Source organism: Terrapene carolina, unplaced genomic scaffold (genome assembly GCF_002925995.2).
Source record: "Terrapene carolina triunguis isolate 2854851 unplaced genomic scaffold, T_m_triunguis-2.0 Scaffold96, whole genome shotgun sequence".
Lineage (NCBI taxonomy): Eukaryota > Metazoa > Chordata > Testudines > Emydidae > Terrapene > Terrapene triunguis.
The window spans coordinates 22637525-22652591 of NW_020664447.1; the positions used below are offsets into that span (position 1 = coordinate 22637525).

General features: G+C 44.5%; 1 protein-coding gene across 2 annotated transcripts in view; it reads right to left on the bottom strand.

Annotated features, from left to right (window-relative positions):
* The window catches only part of PAMR1 (peptidase domain containing associated with muscle regeneration 1), a 65419-nt gene extending 55066 nt beyond the window's left edge, over positions 1–10353 (bottom strand). For both annotated transcript variants that reach the window (XM_026651444.2, XM_026651443.2), the window contains exon 1: positions 10166–10353. In XM_026651444.2, the coding sequence (XP_026507229.1) occupies positions 10166–10238 (73 nt within the window). In that variant the 5' untranslated portion in view covers positions 10239–10353. The remainder of the gene's footprint in view (positions 1–10165) is intronic.
* Between the last annotated feature and the right edge of the window lie 4714 nt (positions 10354–15067).

Here is a 15067-nt window from a genome sequence, read left to right on the forward strand (position 1 = left end):
CCCAGCTCACTATGTACTAATGACCCCTTTGTGAACTGTCTCATCAGAGAGCCCAAAGAATCACTCGAGGGTCTCACCCCTCGGGTGGTTAACCCAAGCCTCCGCAGGATCCACACAGCTATTTTCAGCACACTAACACGAGCCCCACTAATACAAGTCTGTGCACCAGAGCTGGAGGGCTCACTCCACCTGCACTGTAGACGTGCCTATCAAGGCTATTGCAGAATGGGGTTCAGTTTAGTTTGTCCTGGGAGCTGAATTGCTGAATAGGAGAGTCTGGTCCTGTGGAAAATGCAGGCCTTTGTTCTTAACCTCTTTTTGCCTCTGTAAAAATGATACTCATATTCCCACTTATATACCATATATCACACAGGGCTGGCCCAGGGATGAATCTGGGCCTTTGCACTGTAGCAGCTCCATGGCTAATCTTCAGGGCTGTCAACCTTTCATTAGTACCCAATGCACTCTGCAAATGAATCCACAGCAAGACAAGTCCTGAGGAATGCTCCCTGGCTCTCAGCCTCCGACATCATTTCTCTTTCCTTCCTGCCTAGGATACTTTTCTTCCTTGTTTCAAATAGACTTATTTCATCTTCACCTTTCCAAAAAGGCAGCTGCCCCCTCCCACCGAGCGACCTGCTTGTGCTGCCCAGCATGGAGTGTGGCAGAGGAACTGAAACAGTTTATTAATCACATCGCCTTGACAGAAGAGTGTCTGTTTTTCCCATCACTGGGATGGTCGGGGCATACGTATGACTCACCCATCCGCCTCCTTGCCAAACCTCAAATGCAATTCTATCCCAAACTGCAGGACCTCAGAGAACGAGGTGATAAAGTCCCACAAGAAATTATTTTATTACTACTCGGGAAGGTTCACATCTGAGGGGTTGACAGAACTATTGTTTGCAATTCAATGAAAACACAAGCATCCAAAGTTTAGCTTTCACTGCACCCTTCTGAAGAGCTGGAAACCTCTCCAGAAAGGGGTGCAGTCTCTCTTTGCACACTCTGCACCCCCCCTCCCCAAAATAGTTTCATGGTATTTCTTTAAATTTAAAAAAAAATAAGCTTAAAAGCTTAAAAGGGTTTGCACAGACAATAAGGTCTTACTGAAATAAGGGAGAGGTGGATGGGAGAGAGAGAAAATCTAAATCACCAGCTTTACTCAGTCTGAGGGCTGGGAGAGCATGTAGCTCTTGGGGGCTGACAATGGGATATGGGCCTGATTCCACTCTCGTCAAGTCTTGACACTGACTTCAGTGACAGTTGGAGTGAGCCAAAAAAGCACCAGCATTTCACTGCTAGATCACTGGCAACCTGGTCATAGATCAGGGGCAACCAGACTAGTTCCAGGTTGTAGGGGGAGGGAACTGGATGGTTCTAGGGCATTGGGAGTGAGATACAAAACCTTCCACATAAACATGCAAAAAGTGTTAAGCACCTAAATCCCATTGAAAATCAATGGGATTTAGGCTCCTAAGTGACCAAGTGCTTGTCTACATGGAAAGTTATACGGGTATAAGCTAAGGTTAGTTATAGCACTACAATTCCCCATGGACACTCTCATTCCCATATAAGAGTCTGTTTTTTCGGTAGTACCAGTATACTATACCAGCAAAGTGCTCCGGGGGCGTCTGCAATTTATATCAGCAGAGCTGTGATTTTGCTGGCATAGCTTATTCCACACACCCCCCCCCCCCCCCCCAAAACAAAACAAACTATACTTCTGGAGGTCTAATTGCATCTATGTTGGAGGCTTTTGCCAGCACAACTGTGTTGGTAAGGGATCAAATCTCATCTCAATATAGCCATGCCAGTGGAAGATTATAGTGTAGACCTAGCCTAAGGCACGTTTGAAAATGTTACCCTGCACCCAGGGCCGGTGCAAGAAAGTTTCACGCCCTAGGCGAAACTTCCACCTTGCGCCCCCCCCAGCCCCGCCGCAGCCCCCCCCCCCCCCCCCCTGCCGCCCCCCCCCCCCCCCCCCCCCCCCCCCCCCCCCGGAGGCCCCCCCCCCCCCGCGGCAGCTCTCCCCCCAGCCCAGGGAGCCTCGCGGCAGCTCCTCCCCCCACCCTGAGGCACCTCCCCACCGCGGCAGCTCCCCACCCCACAGCCCGGAGATCCGTGCGGCAGCTCTGACCCAGGGGAACCCCTGTGCTGCTGGCGGCATGCTGACCCAGGGGTTTCCCTGCGCTGCTGGTGGCGTGCTGACCCAGGGGTTCCCCTGCGCTGCCGGCGGTGCGCTGACCCGGGGAACTCTTGGGCTGCCTGCTGGCGGCTCAGACTCCCTCTCCCTCCCAGCGCAGCGGCCGCTGTAAAAAAAAAAAAATTGGGGAGCCGCTTTTTGGCACCCCCAAATCTTGGCGCCCTAGGTAACCGCCTAGTTGGCCTAAATGGTAGCACCGGCCCTGCCTGCACCTTTAAGTTATTAGCTGCAACCAGATCCAGGTTAGCATGGACTGGATGTCAGAAGAGAATGGAAAACTGGGGTACAGAGACTTTCCCTCGTAGGTCAATGGCTCCATACTAGCCATGGTTTGTCAGGGACTGGATAACTCCAGGGGATTCGGAATGAGATATACAGTTTTTCATCTCGAACTAGTTAGTTCATTTAATCCTGATTTTCAAAATACACATCCACACGTTTGCCCCAGTAACTAGAGAGAAAAGAGGGCAGTGCCCCACTTCCCATACTCTTTATACAAAAATGATACATTAATGCTGTCCAAAACTCACAAAAAGAGAGAGAATCCTATGGCACTGCTGGATCCAACAGTCAGATGGTCCCCAAGAGAAAGGAAGAGAGTATAAACACATTCTTATTATTGTCTGAATTACTACAATTTCAAATCCTACAAGCTACTTCTGCTTTCTCATGGCTCACTTTCTCCAGCTGTAAAATCTAAATAGTGATACTTACCCTCATCCCTAGTCTACGCTTTGAGATCTAGGGATGAAATTTGCTAGATAACAGCTAATGCCTAGATCCTATTGAAATCAGTGGAGGTTATGAGACAAAATATATTTGTGGATCCAGATCTAAATTGTTACAATATTAATAAGAAACATTCCTGCAACTATCTTGATGTCACTTTTCAGGTAGCAACATCTTCAAATATACTGGACATAAGGCGAAGTTGTCAAGATAAAATAGTTAATTTATAAAAACCCAATCCCACATTTAAAAAAAACTAAAATCCATGTTACTAATCACAGTTTGGGCACTACCAGTCTTAATAATTAAGCATTAATTAAAAATGAAATACTTCAACAGAAATAAATTATTTTGGACTTTTTTTGTATGCTGTAATTTTTTGACCTTCCTTTATTTTTGCCAATGATAAAAGACTGGTCAAGTTCACTTTTGCTTACATTTAGTTTCCTTAGTACATTGTTGCAAAATTTATGTTGCAAACACTCCAGGGGACTATGGAAATCCATTTAAAAAAACTGTTTTCATTAATGTTAAACAAATCACAAGTTATTTCTATTTTAATAATGGGCTGCACCTAATCTGGAGGCCTAAATTACATGACAGTTTTCCCTTTAAGTAATTATGTCCAGAATTCTGACAACTGTGCTGTGCAAATTGAAAGTGTTTTATAATTAAGTGTAAGCTTGAACAGATATACTCTCTTTACATCCCTTTGGATATTTATATAACTAATTCATGTTAGACAGGAAAAATATGACCCTTTTAATTTTATTTTCTTCTTACTCTATGATACTCATTAACAACTGTTCTCTTGTATGGAGAAAGCTTGTGTCTGAATTTCAAGGAGCAATTTTTAAAAGCTTTTCATATTAAACAATGTTCCCTAGTGTAATACCTTTGAAATGAGTTTTTCTCATTACAAAAAAAAATAGCACTGACAGAGGTGAAACCCAACAAGTGGTGATACATTTTCTTTCCCTTTCAGGTCTGTGCTCATTGGTTTTAAATGTGCTTTATTTTTTAATTCCATTGTACTTTCATTCTTGATAATATTGCAATCAGTCTCTGGTCCTCATTCTGTAGGTGTTGTGGGCTGAACTGACATTAAAGTCTATGAGAGCTCTGAGCACACGCAGCAGCTATATAATTTATCAGCTGTAAACAAGAGAGAATCCTGGCTTCACTGAAGTGAATAGCAAAACTCTCCCACTGACTGTAACAGGCCCAGGATTTCAGTCATTGTCTAGTGGTCTGAGCACAAGCCTGGGAGTCAGGAACAATAGCATTCTAACACTGACCTTAAAACTAATTCTTACTGATTTTGGGTACATCACTGAAGCCCTCTTGGGACCCTGGGTATGTACTCAAGTGCCTAGTCCCTGCTGCTGCACTAGCTAGATCAAAGCTAGCTTGGGTACGTTTGTGTGTGTTCCAGTCACGCTGCTGAATGCAATGTCAACATAGCCACAGAGCACTAATTTTGGATGCCTTGTATTTTGGGTGCCCCATTTGAGATATCTAGGGACCTGATTTTAAAGGTGCTACACATCTGCAGCCCCAGTGGATTGCAGCCGAAGTAGTTGGTGCTCGGCACCTCTGAAAATCAAGCCCCTTCAAAATATCTCAAGTTGGGCACTCAGAAAGTGAGGCAACCAAAATCACGAATCGCTGCTGAAAATGAAGGTCTTTGTTTTACCCTCTTTTTGCCTCAGTTTCCACGCTGTACAAATGATGCTCATAATACCCAGCTTCCTACAGATGTTGTAAGGATGAAGACAATAATGTCAACTTTAAAAATCATACTCCTCTCTGAAATGTTTGTACTTCTTGTAATTCTTGGAAACAACTAAGATAGCTGAGAGGGAAAAATATTTTCCTGTTCTATTCAGTTTGATTACTTTGTGCATTGGACAACAACTTTATGAGGACTCAGAGTCATTGTTTCCCCTGTTAGCATGTTTTCCTTGCTATTTGTGTGGCATTTCACTCAGAAATAATGGAGGGAAGGAAAACAAAGGGAAAGTGCTTGTATATAAACCACAAAAATTGGCAGGGGAATTCAGGGACAAGTGCTGACACTGCTTTTAATTCTTTTTTAGGCATTGCTTAGATTCCTGGTTAACATTGTCCCCTTAGTTAGTGAATATTTATAAAGACAAAAAGTGCTGTAAGTGTTATTAAATGATATTTTTGTCATTTTTTAAACGCTGAAGCTATTTTTAGTTCCAGATGCAGAAGTATATTTGAAGTGGACTAAACTACCCACAAAAAATACTTTCCATTTAAGTACTGTATTTTTTAAAGTATTGAATAAATTACTTAGTATAAATACAACTGCCTGCTGCTGGATCAGGTCTGATCAACTGTGTTTTATAAGCCCTACACCAGTGGTTCTTAACCTGTTTAACCATTGTGGGCCACATATGCAACTCTCTGTGTTATGTGGGCCTCATCCACACAATATGTATATTACCTATATGTCCCTCAGGATGTCACATGGGCCACAGCTGTGTGCTGATTGGGCTGCAAACAGCCCACAGGCCGTGGGTTGGGAACCACTGCTCTACACTGATAACAGGTAACGGAGACTCTACTGTAGTTCAAGAAGTGGGGCCTGTTTTGATGCAAGAGGCTCTGAGTACTGCAATGAAGTACTGAGTGGCCCAGTTGTGCAGCAAAGTGACAACTGTGAAGTTCCTGGATGGCTGCAGAATTGTTACCGTATATTAAATACCAATACCAAGCACCAGCCAGTCATACCCTTTATAAACACAGGAACTTTGCTTCTTAGCAAGAATACAACAACAAAAACCTCCCATAAGCTTTTCCTCTGTAGAAAGGAAAAGAAAGATTGTTAGTGGGGGAACAAATGACTTTTCAGGTCTTTGTCCTGTCATAAACAGGAATTTCAAAATGGTTTTGAAGTTTGTTTCACTATATGAATGGCCTTGCCTGACCCATCCTAAAAAGCAACTCTGAAAATACCTCCATGTAACTAAAAACAAGGCCAAGTAAAAGTCTGACAAAAGTGAGGCTGTTTGAAAAAGTCTGAGAGTAACTTGGTATGTGCTGGGGCTGGAAGTTGGCCATCTAGGTGGTATGATGGCACGAACAGCACATAACAAGAATATTTCTAGGGTTTTCTGGTGCTTGATCTTCATTGCCGATGTGACACCATATGAGTGGTCAGCAGAACTCTGAGCACAGTCTTCCAACACAAGAAAGTCAATGTTGTACCCGTTCTAATTCCAACATGGCATCACCAGCCCTACAAATCCCCCTTGTACAATAAATACTGCAGTGTTCTACAGGCCACCTCATCCCAGCAGGTATTTCTACTGCCATTTTGGGGACTCTAATTTATAGGCAGCCATGACAGGCATTAGGGGGTTGATATTTGCCCCAGCGGCAGCTCTCAGTTCCTTGCTCCCCACATTTCAACAGCACCTTTTTTTCCCCAAAGGCAATTTTTATCACACCCACCATTGCCCCATATTGAGAACTTTCTCCCTTCTTCATTGCCTTATACTGAGCCCACCCAAATTCCCTCTTCCCCTTCAGGCCAGGCTGGTTGGGTCACTGGCCAGAATGCTATGCTATAAGTACAGACCACAGCAAACCTTGTTCAGATCCCAACCATCTCGAGCACCCTCCTCTTCAACCCACATCTTCCCCTCGCCCTGGAAACCTCAAACCTCACCTCCTCAATGCAGGTTTTTGACCAGTCAGGCCAAAATACAGGCCATAAACCAGAATGAGCGGGATGCTTTCAGCCTCTAAAGCACTCTGGGCCAGTCTGCCCCAACCCTGCCCCCCTCTCACCTTCCCCTGTGTAGTTTTGGCATTATTATCTTGCTGTCGTTAGTTTGCTATCATGAGTTTGTTTGAGACGGGCCTGTGACTGGGTAAAACAGCCAGGAAAGAGTTAAGGGCTACCTGCCTGTCACATGAGCTAGCAAGGGATTTAAGGGAGAGGTGTGGCTTCCTTCCACCACTGAGAGGAAAGGTGAAAGGCCTCTGAGGACTACAGGCCACGCTGGGCAGGGGAATTGCTTTGTTTGGTGTTACTCCTGAGTTTTTGTGTTTGATCAATGAACTGTGCTGAGAGGCAAGGGCCTGAAATGGACTTGGACAGGGCACTGTTTCTTTCCTGAGCTGGAGGGAGAGCCCACCAGCACATGGAGCCCAAGCCCACAGAGCTCAGGTCTTTATTAGGATATCGAGCTGAACTTTCCCAAAGTGTGGAGTGTGTTGATCCTTTCCATTCTACAGAGAAGGGCAAGCCCCAAAGTTCAAATCCATCTCCAAACAGCCCCAGCATCTGTGGGTGTTTGGAGAAAGGATTTTGAACTGAACTAGTCTCTAGTCTTTATTATGAATTCTTGTCCATCACCCTGAGCACCTCAGCAGGTTTACTTACAAATAACGTTCCTTGCAATTACATGCAGAAATATCGGGAAAATCCATGAGGCTCCCATCCCAGAATTTCTTCTGAATTGTTCCCATGGGGATGTGGGATTTACCCCACTCTACACAATGGACATGGGGTTCTCTCCCTAAACTAGAGCATCTATATTGCTTCTATGGCCCCTGACCCCATCCCCCTCTAATATATCCATATGGCAAGACCTCCCCTGGTGGCTGCTGCTCCTGGAAACTCGGAATGTTGGGGTTCCATCTCACATAGGAGACAGCACCCAAAGTAATACTGACACTGGCAATATTAAGGTGGGGGTCCTTGTGGGTTTGGTGGATGGACAATGTACAGGGCACTGATGAGCTGGTAGGGGAATCCTGCAAGCCTCTTGTTACCAGGTCTGGCCCTTGGGGTCCTATAAAAGATAATCCCAGCTTTCATTTAGAATGAAAGTCTCTAGCCCTTTGTCCTTGTGAAGAGTCTAAAAATACATAAACTGAGGTAACCCAGTCACTAAGATTGAATGCATCTGGATGTATCTTGAATGCATTTGGGGGTCCACTTCTGCAGCAAGAGACTAGAGGACCTCAGCATACGCACACCCTTTTTAGGAAATACGAATCAGCTATGCTTCAGGTTTATTCCAAAACCCAACTCCCTAATTTTACCCCACCCTGTCCCCAAATCCCCACAAGCCCTGTACAGTAGGGTGTGATAATCATGGACAGAAATTGGTTACTTCCCTGGGGAGGTGGCAAACCATTGTTTCTGAACCTGCCCCCAAATGTGAAGGCTGCTTTGCTCTTTAAAATGGTCCATCTTTTCTGAGTGACCCTGCTGTATGGGGAACTCCCTTCTTGCATCCCCCACCAAATCCTCTAGGTGTATGTGGGGAAATCACCACATAGTCCCTGCACTCCTCCCTGCCACCAGCTATAGCAGTGCAAGAGGAGGAGCAGGAGAGGAGATAGGGCCAAGGTGCTGCTGCATTGAGAGGGAGTCCTATAACCACGGTAGCTCACCTGTTGCCATGCTAGTGTCTACCTTCCCAGCATCTGAAGAACTAGTACCAGCAGGGAACCTGGAGGCCCATTCCTCCAATCACCAGCCAAGGAAAACCCATTCCACCACCATCATCAGCCTGGTAAAGACCTGCTCCTCCTCCCACCTCTGAGGCCTTCAGCAGTCAGGAGAGACCTGCCCACCTCCAGTTCCAAAAAGGCACTCATCCACCACTGACCACCCAGCCCAACACCTAAGGGGGATTTACTCCCCACTAGAACAACCACCCCATAGCTAGAGGCTGTGGGGTTATTCTTTTGCCACCAGCAGATGTTGTGGGATGGACGGACCCACCTGCCATCACTGCTGCTAGGGTAAGGAACAGCTGCTGGGTAGCAGAGACACATCAGGTAGAGGGGAGAGTGAAGCATGATAAGTTGTGGGCTGAGGGTTGGAGACAAAAGGTTGATGCATTTGGGAGGGAGAGCAATGGAAAGAATTAATGGGTTTAGTGGAGTGGGAGGCAGAGTATTTTTCCCAGGGAATGTTCACTTGTATCACTGAGTCAGAACCTTTTGGAGGGTTGTTAACATTTTGGAAGCACATGACCTACATAGAAAGTGCTCATCCTCCACCCAGGGCCTACCTGGGAGACAAGAATAAACCTGCGACAGAGGGAAGCCACTCTGTTTATGTCCCCTCTCCCCACCGAGACTGGGGAGGATCCTGAGCCATTATCATAAATACTGTGTAATTTATAGCTATTGAAAGCTGCATTGTCTGGGTCACTGGAGTGTTTACTTGACATTTACCATCATTAGTTTTTTAAAGAGATACTTACCTTACTGGGAATTCCGATATCATGGGTCTCTCACAACTGAAATGTGAGCAGTGTTTCTCTATCTTTTTGATACCAGGGACCAGCATGCTGCCTTCCTAAACTATGTCAGGGATCTCTCAGAGACCAGCACTGGTCCACGGACCGGTCGTTGAGAAACACTTGTTTAGAGGCACCTTATCTCTGAGTCCTCTGCTTGTTTCTAACGAGAAACACTCCTCACAGAGCAGCACGAAGAGCTGACATTAGGAGCCAGTGTTTATAAGTAGCTAGAGCCGCATTCACGTGTAAACAATGCACATTCTTAAGAATAATCATAGTAAATGTGTGCTTCTATCGAAATGCTCATTGTTAACCTTATCAAGAGGGAACTGAGTATGCTGGTTCAGCAGAAAGTGGAATAAGAATTTGCTATAAAAAGATCATCCAGCTTTAACAAGGTTTCCCCTTTGCAACACTAATACTGGCAGAACTGAACCTCAGGTCGGAAACAATGTGTGGCTTTTGTTTTCCTTCTTTCCCTCTTGTTTTTTTTTTTTTTTTTTTCTTGGTGTTGGAGCTGGAGAGGAAAGTCTCTCTGTAGCCAAGACAAACAAATTACACTTTACAAATCATAGACTTAAATGCCCCTTTTATCATTATTTCCTTAGCACGGAGTGCTAAGAAAATAAAGCACTAAGTAGGTGAAGTGATTGCAGCCCCTTCTCTTGATGGCCATTGGCCAATAAATTCAGCCAGTTGTTTCCCTTTTAAGTCTGTAAAATGTCTCAGGAAATTATCCTGGATGTTTCTCCCTGGTGCCAGCAATAAATAAATAAATAAATAAATAATAAATAAGCCCCTTCTATTATTAACATCCCTTCGGATCTCTCCACTTCTCAGGACAGCAGCAAGCGATCAAAGCCCCCTGACCACAGTAAAGGGAAGGGAAGCATTCAGCCATGTATAGAACGCACTCGCTTACTTACAGTACCTCTTGGCAAGCAGGAGATGAAAAGGAGCTGGAGGAGTGCGAGTCCTGTGTGAGTCCAGGGGGCTAGCTCCATGCTGCCCAGGCCAATGCAACGGAGTGACTGCTCAGGGAGAGGGCTAGCAGGCGAGCTGCTTTTACTGGGACCTCACCAAGTCCAGGCTGCGAGGCATCTCGGATTTCAGACCTCTGCTCACTCCCATCATCACCAGAGGGGAACTACCTTCAAGAGACTTCTCAGGCGTCCAGAAGCGCGACGTCACCCCAAACCTCTCCACTGCTGCATTAACCCTTTCTGGGCTCCAGCAGGCAACCCACTTAATGGAGCATATATGGGGTGGGGATCAATAAAGGGGAATAATGCCCACATTTAGACAGCATTTTTCATCTTCAAAGGGAAGAAATTATAAAGGAAAAAAAATCCTTTGTATGTCTTACCAGCTAGTGTAAATGAGCAGAAGGTGCCTGTATCCCCAGTAGGAGGTGCTCAGTGCAAGGTCCCTTTAATTGTGCAGGAGTTTGTGTGCTGGTGGAATGATGCACGTTAGTGAAAGGCTGGGCATGCTCTGTGCATAGGGAGAGCATTCCTACCACCCCCATCAGTGGCCAGGAATCCTCACCATGTGAAATGTGCTGCTCGAGGATGCTTCTGTCATAACATAACCTGAAGCCGAGCTCTGTGTAGGCTTGAAAGTTTGTCTCTTTCACCAACAGAAGCTGGTCCAGTAAAAGATATTGGACCCCCATGTACTTTGTCTCTCCAACATCCTGAGACCAAGATGGCTACAACATCACCACTGTAACACACATTTTTATGCAGGGATCAAATAATGAATAAGGTTATTTAAAGATTTGTTCCACTATGGCTATAAAATGCAAAGTGCAAAAGGAATGGCTCGGAACACCTACCCTAGGGATGGTTGACAAACTTAGTTTTCTATTGGAAAATGTAGTTTTGTTGAAATCTAAATATTTCAAGGGAACACATCAATTTTTTCGTTGCATTTTAATTTGGTTCAACTTTTATATTATGTTTTAATATTAGATTATATTTTATATTTATAATGCTTTGTATTATAGTATAATGTTTCAACATTATCAAAATGAAGTGTTTTGATGGTTCCAAACTGAAAATTTCTACTTTTTGTTCCCATTTAGAACAAAAGCTAATTCAATGTTGGAATTTCCTGCTGCATGGAAATTCTCTTTTCTGACCAGCTCTACCATGCACCTACATCTCCCTATAAGGTCTCTAGGTAGGTTGGGCAACTTCAAGAATCTCAGAGCAGTAGCCTGTGGCATGAACAACATGCCTCCATGATCCATCCCTCCCAACTATTTTCCTTACTGTCACAGAATCCTCCCCTACTGGTGGCTCCTCATCTGCCCCCAGCCCCTGGCAGGAGGAAGAGCAGCTGTAGAGATTTGTGATAAAATCTAAGGAGTTGGCAGCACAGTTTTTGATTTCACTTTGCAAGAGCGCATGCAAATATTGTTTTCTCAGTTTCGATCCTCGTCAGTTTGAACTCCCAACACCGGTGGCTTCTTGTCTCATTTTGAACCCAAAATCTCCAAGAGCAGCCTGGTTGAAAACACTAAGCTTCACCTGCTCTCACAATAGAGAAGTAGGAAATCAGAAATCTGACATACTTTAGATGCAAAACTCTAAAAAAGCCCAGGTTCGTGAGCCTTATAGGGACCATGTCACTGACCAGACCTGATTCCTGACTGCCAGCTCTGCCACTCCAGTCAGTAAACTAGTCATTCTCCTCTCTGTGTAAGAAAAAGACAAAGGTCACTCAAAATAGCTGAAGGATCTTGGAAAGAATAGAACCTGGAGGTTTTATCGGCTTACAAAACAAAACAGCTCTAGTGTCTGTGGAAACATGAATAGCTTCTTTTATGCCCCTAGTTTATATGTTACTTGATGAAAGAATGTAACATAGGCAGTCTCGGTAAGAAAGAAACTGCAGGTTAGCTTACAGCTCCCGGAGGGGGTGTTCCACAAAGGTCTGAATAGAAACCTGCTCAGGCTACCAGGCAAGGGAACACTCCAGAGCATTAAAGGATGCTGGATACAGGGGAGTGTAGAGTTAGATACTGGACAAGGGCCAATAACAAATGGAAGGAATTGAGAGGGGCCCACTAGTGTTCCTGTATTTGAGCCAATTCCTGTGGCCCAAGTAAGAGCCGTGGCAGTCCTTGAACACAGCAGACTAGGGGTGGTTCCATTTTAAGGGGCATAGAATGTGGAGAGCAACTTTGCAGGGGCTCCTTGTGTCCTAGCACAGAGGACTATTTTCTGGGTGAGGTGGGCCAGAGCAGAGCAGGGCCAGTGGATCTGACACTAGGCTCCATCCTGCAAAGTGCTAGTACTCCTCTGATGGGCTGAGAACCATCTGCTCCCATTGACTTTAGTGGGAGGTGAGGATGCTCAGCACTACTCAAGAATGCTTAGCACCTCGCAGGAGGGACTCTCCATGTGGATCCACCACCATAACCGCCCTCCTCTATCCCCAGAGAGTGGTTGGCGCAGCATCCAAAGAGTTGACTGCAGTCATGGACCCCAGAGACCTCCCAGTGCATGGCCCAATATGTAAGATGAACTCTTGACCCAATGGCTCTAAACTGCTTACATAGTGTTCTTGAATATACTTCTTATGTCTCCATTGAGAGGCAGGGGATGAACTAGCCGATCACGCCAGCCAAATATTTCAGGCTGTATGTAACTCTTGCTGACAGAAAGCAAATAGCTGAAAGTTCTGAGCCCTGTGTGCTGTGCTGCTCAGGAATCTCACTGTAGCACTTGGCTACAAACTTTATATCTGTCCTGGTGCTGCACATACAGTGTACGGGTTTGAAAACTGCATGCCAGTCTGCAACTGAATTGTAAAACAGAGCGTGCAGGCATGGTGGTGTGAAAACTGCAGGCAACGTGTTATGACAGAAATTAGAGAGTAGCTACCCATCAATAATCCATCATTTTGTTCTGTGTTTGTACAGTACCTAGCACAGTGGTCCATGATGAGGACATCTAGGTGCTTCGGTACTACAAATAATAATAATTAATAAGTGACTAATTAATGATTAAGGGATAATTTAAAAATAATTTGCATTTCCATAGTGCTCTCCATCCAAAATTGTAAAAGTGCTTTACAAACATTGTGTATCCCAATCTGTGAAGTGGATAAGGATTATCACTATTTTACAGCTGGGGAAACAGAGCAATGAAGTAACATCTTCCAAACACGACAGTGAGTGAGTGACAGAGCCAGGAAGAGAACTCAGGAGTCCAGATTCTTCGTCCTATAATCTAACCACTAGACACTGACTGTTGGGTATGGGTGAACTGATTTGAATAAAGTCAGATCAAACCCGAAACTAAGCCCATTTCACAGGCTGAGCCAGAAGAACAAAGCTTTTTCTTTTTTTTTAATGTTTAGTGAACTTTTTCTTTGTTCCCATTTCCAGGTACCTCTGCAATCACTTGTTCTGTGTCAGCCCTGGAGTGCTGAAATATCATAAGAGGGTCCGTTCTTTTGTGACTTCCACCCCAGTCTTGCAGTCCAAAGCAATTTAGATTATCAAGATTTGAACACTTGCCTAAACCAAGCATGTCAGTCTGAGATTTGCTCATCCCCAATACCACTGACCCATTGTCCTATCTCTTTCAGCAGAGTTTGGTCCTGATTCTGCAGTTTTCTCTCAGGCAAGATGCCCATTAAAATCACTGGGAGTGTTTTCTGCTAAAGAAAGAATTTGAATACTTGCAGCCAAAACCTGAAGCCTGTAAAGTTTTGTTATGGGCGTCAGTGACAGCATGATCATGCCCACCTTGCGCCAGTCAACAATGAAGAAACCATTCAAGGTAGAATGTAAAAGAAAATGAATTAGTCGAGATGCTGGAGTGGGTTTATATCTCAGAGTGGAAATTACATTCAAATGAAAATCAAACCTGAGGCTTTAGGAGTAGCAGAAGCAACAGTTCAATGAAAGATTAACACTAATGTTTTATTCCTCCCCTCAAAATGTTATTGCTGGATGAGGGAACCCTTTCAGTGGAGAGGTTACAAAGTGTCTACCTTTAAAAGACAGCCTTTAAAAGAAATCCCAGACCTTACTGTAACATCAGAGGACTGTTTTATAAGTTACTCAGTGTATTAAACTAAGGCCATGCTTTTCCCTTTGAGCTTCAAGTTCTACTATATGTGCCCATAATGCAATATCCAGCATTTATGAACTGCAATAGAATTTTATCGGCATTCCTCCAGAGGCAGCTAAAGGCGAGAGCTGTTTGCAGAGCTTTGTCTGGACTCAGTTGTATAGTCTATTCCCATCTCTGAGCAGGACCCTTAGCCTCAGCAACAGAAATATTCCTCTTCGCAATCCAGGAGAGCCCGTGAGCCAGAATGGAAGTAACCAAAAGAACTGGAGGCCATAAAATTGGCATTAATTATTGACTTCAACCTGATGGGACTTATACCAATAATAATAGTGTTTTTATTTGTTAACATATTTATTCGGAAAATGGAGTCAGTTTAAAGTTTATGATTGCAATTATATTTCTGGGCAGATGACCAGCAAAACAGGGCCAGACAAATGTAAATGCTTAATGGAATCTAACAAGCCATATGTTTCTTTCAATGTTATTTCATACCTTGATTTGATTTTACTCTTAGTGATTCCTTCTGTGTTCTTCCTTTGTATACAGTATATAATGATCTTCACCATGGCAACCTGCAGTGAGAGAAGAAGGTGGGAGAAGTGATAGGCAATTACAAGACTAACTAATATCCAAGCCCCAACTATCAATCAACCAACCACTGACAGCACCAAGAGTCGAGCAGGCAAAGGCGAACTAGGCAGCTGCATATGGCAACAGATTTCCGGGCAGCTGCCCAGGGC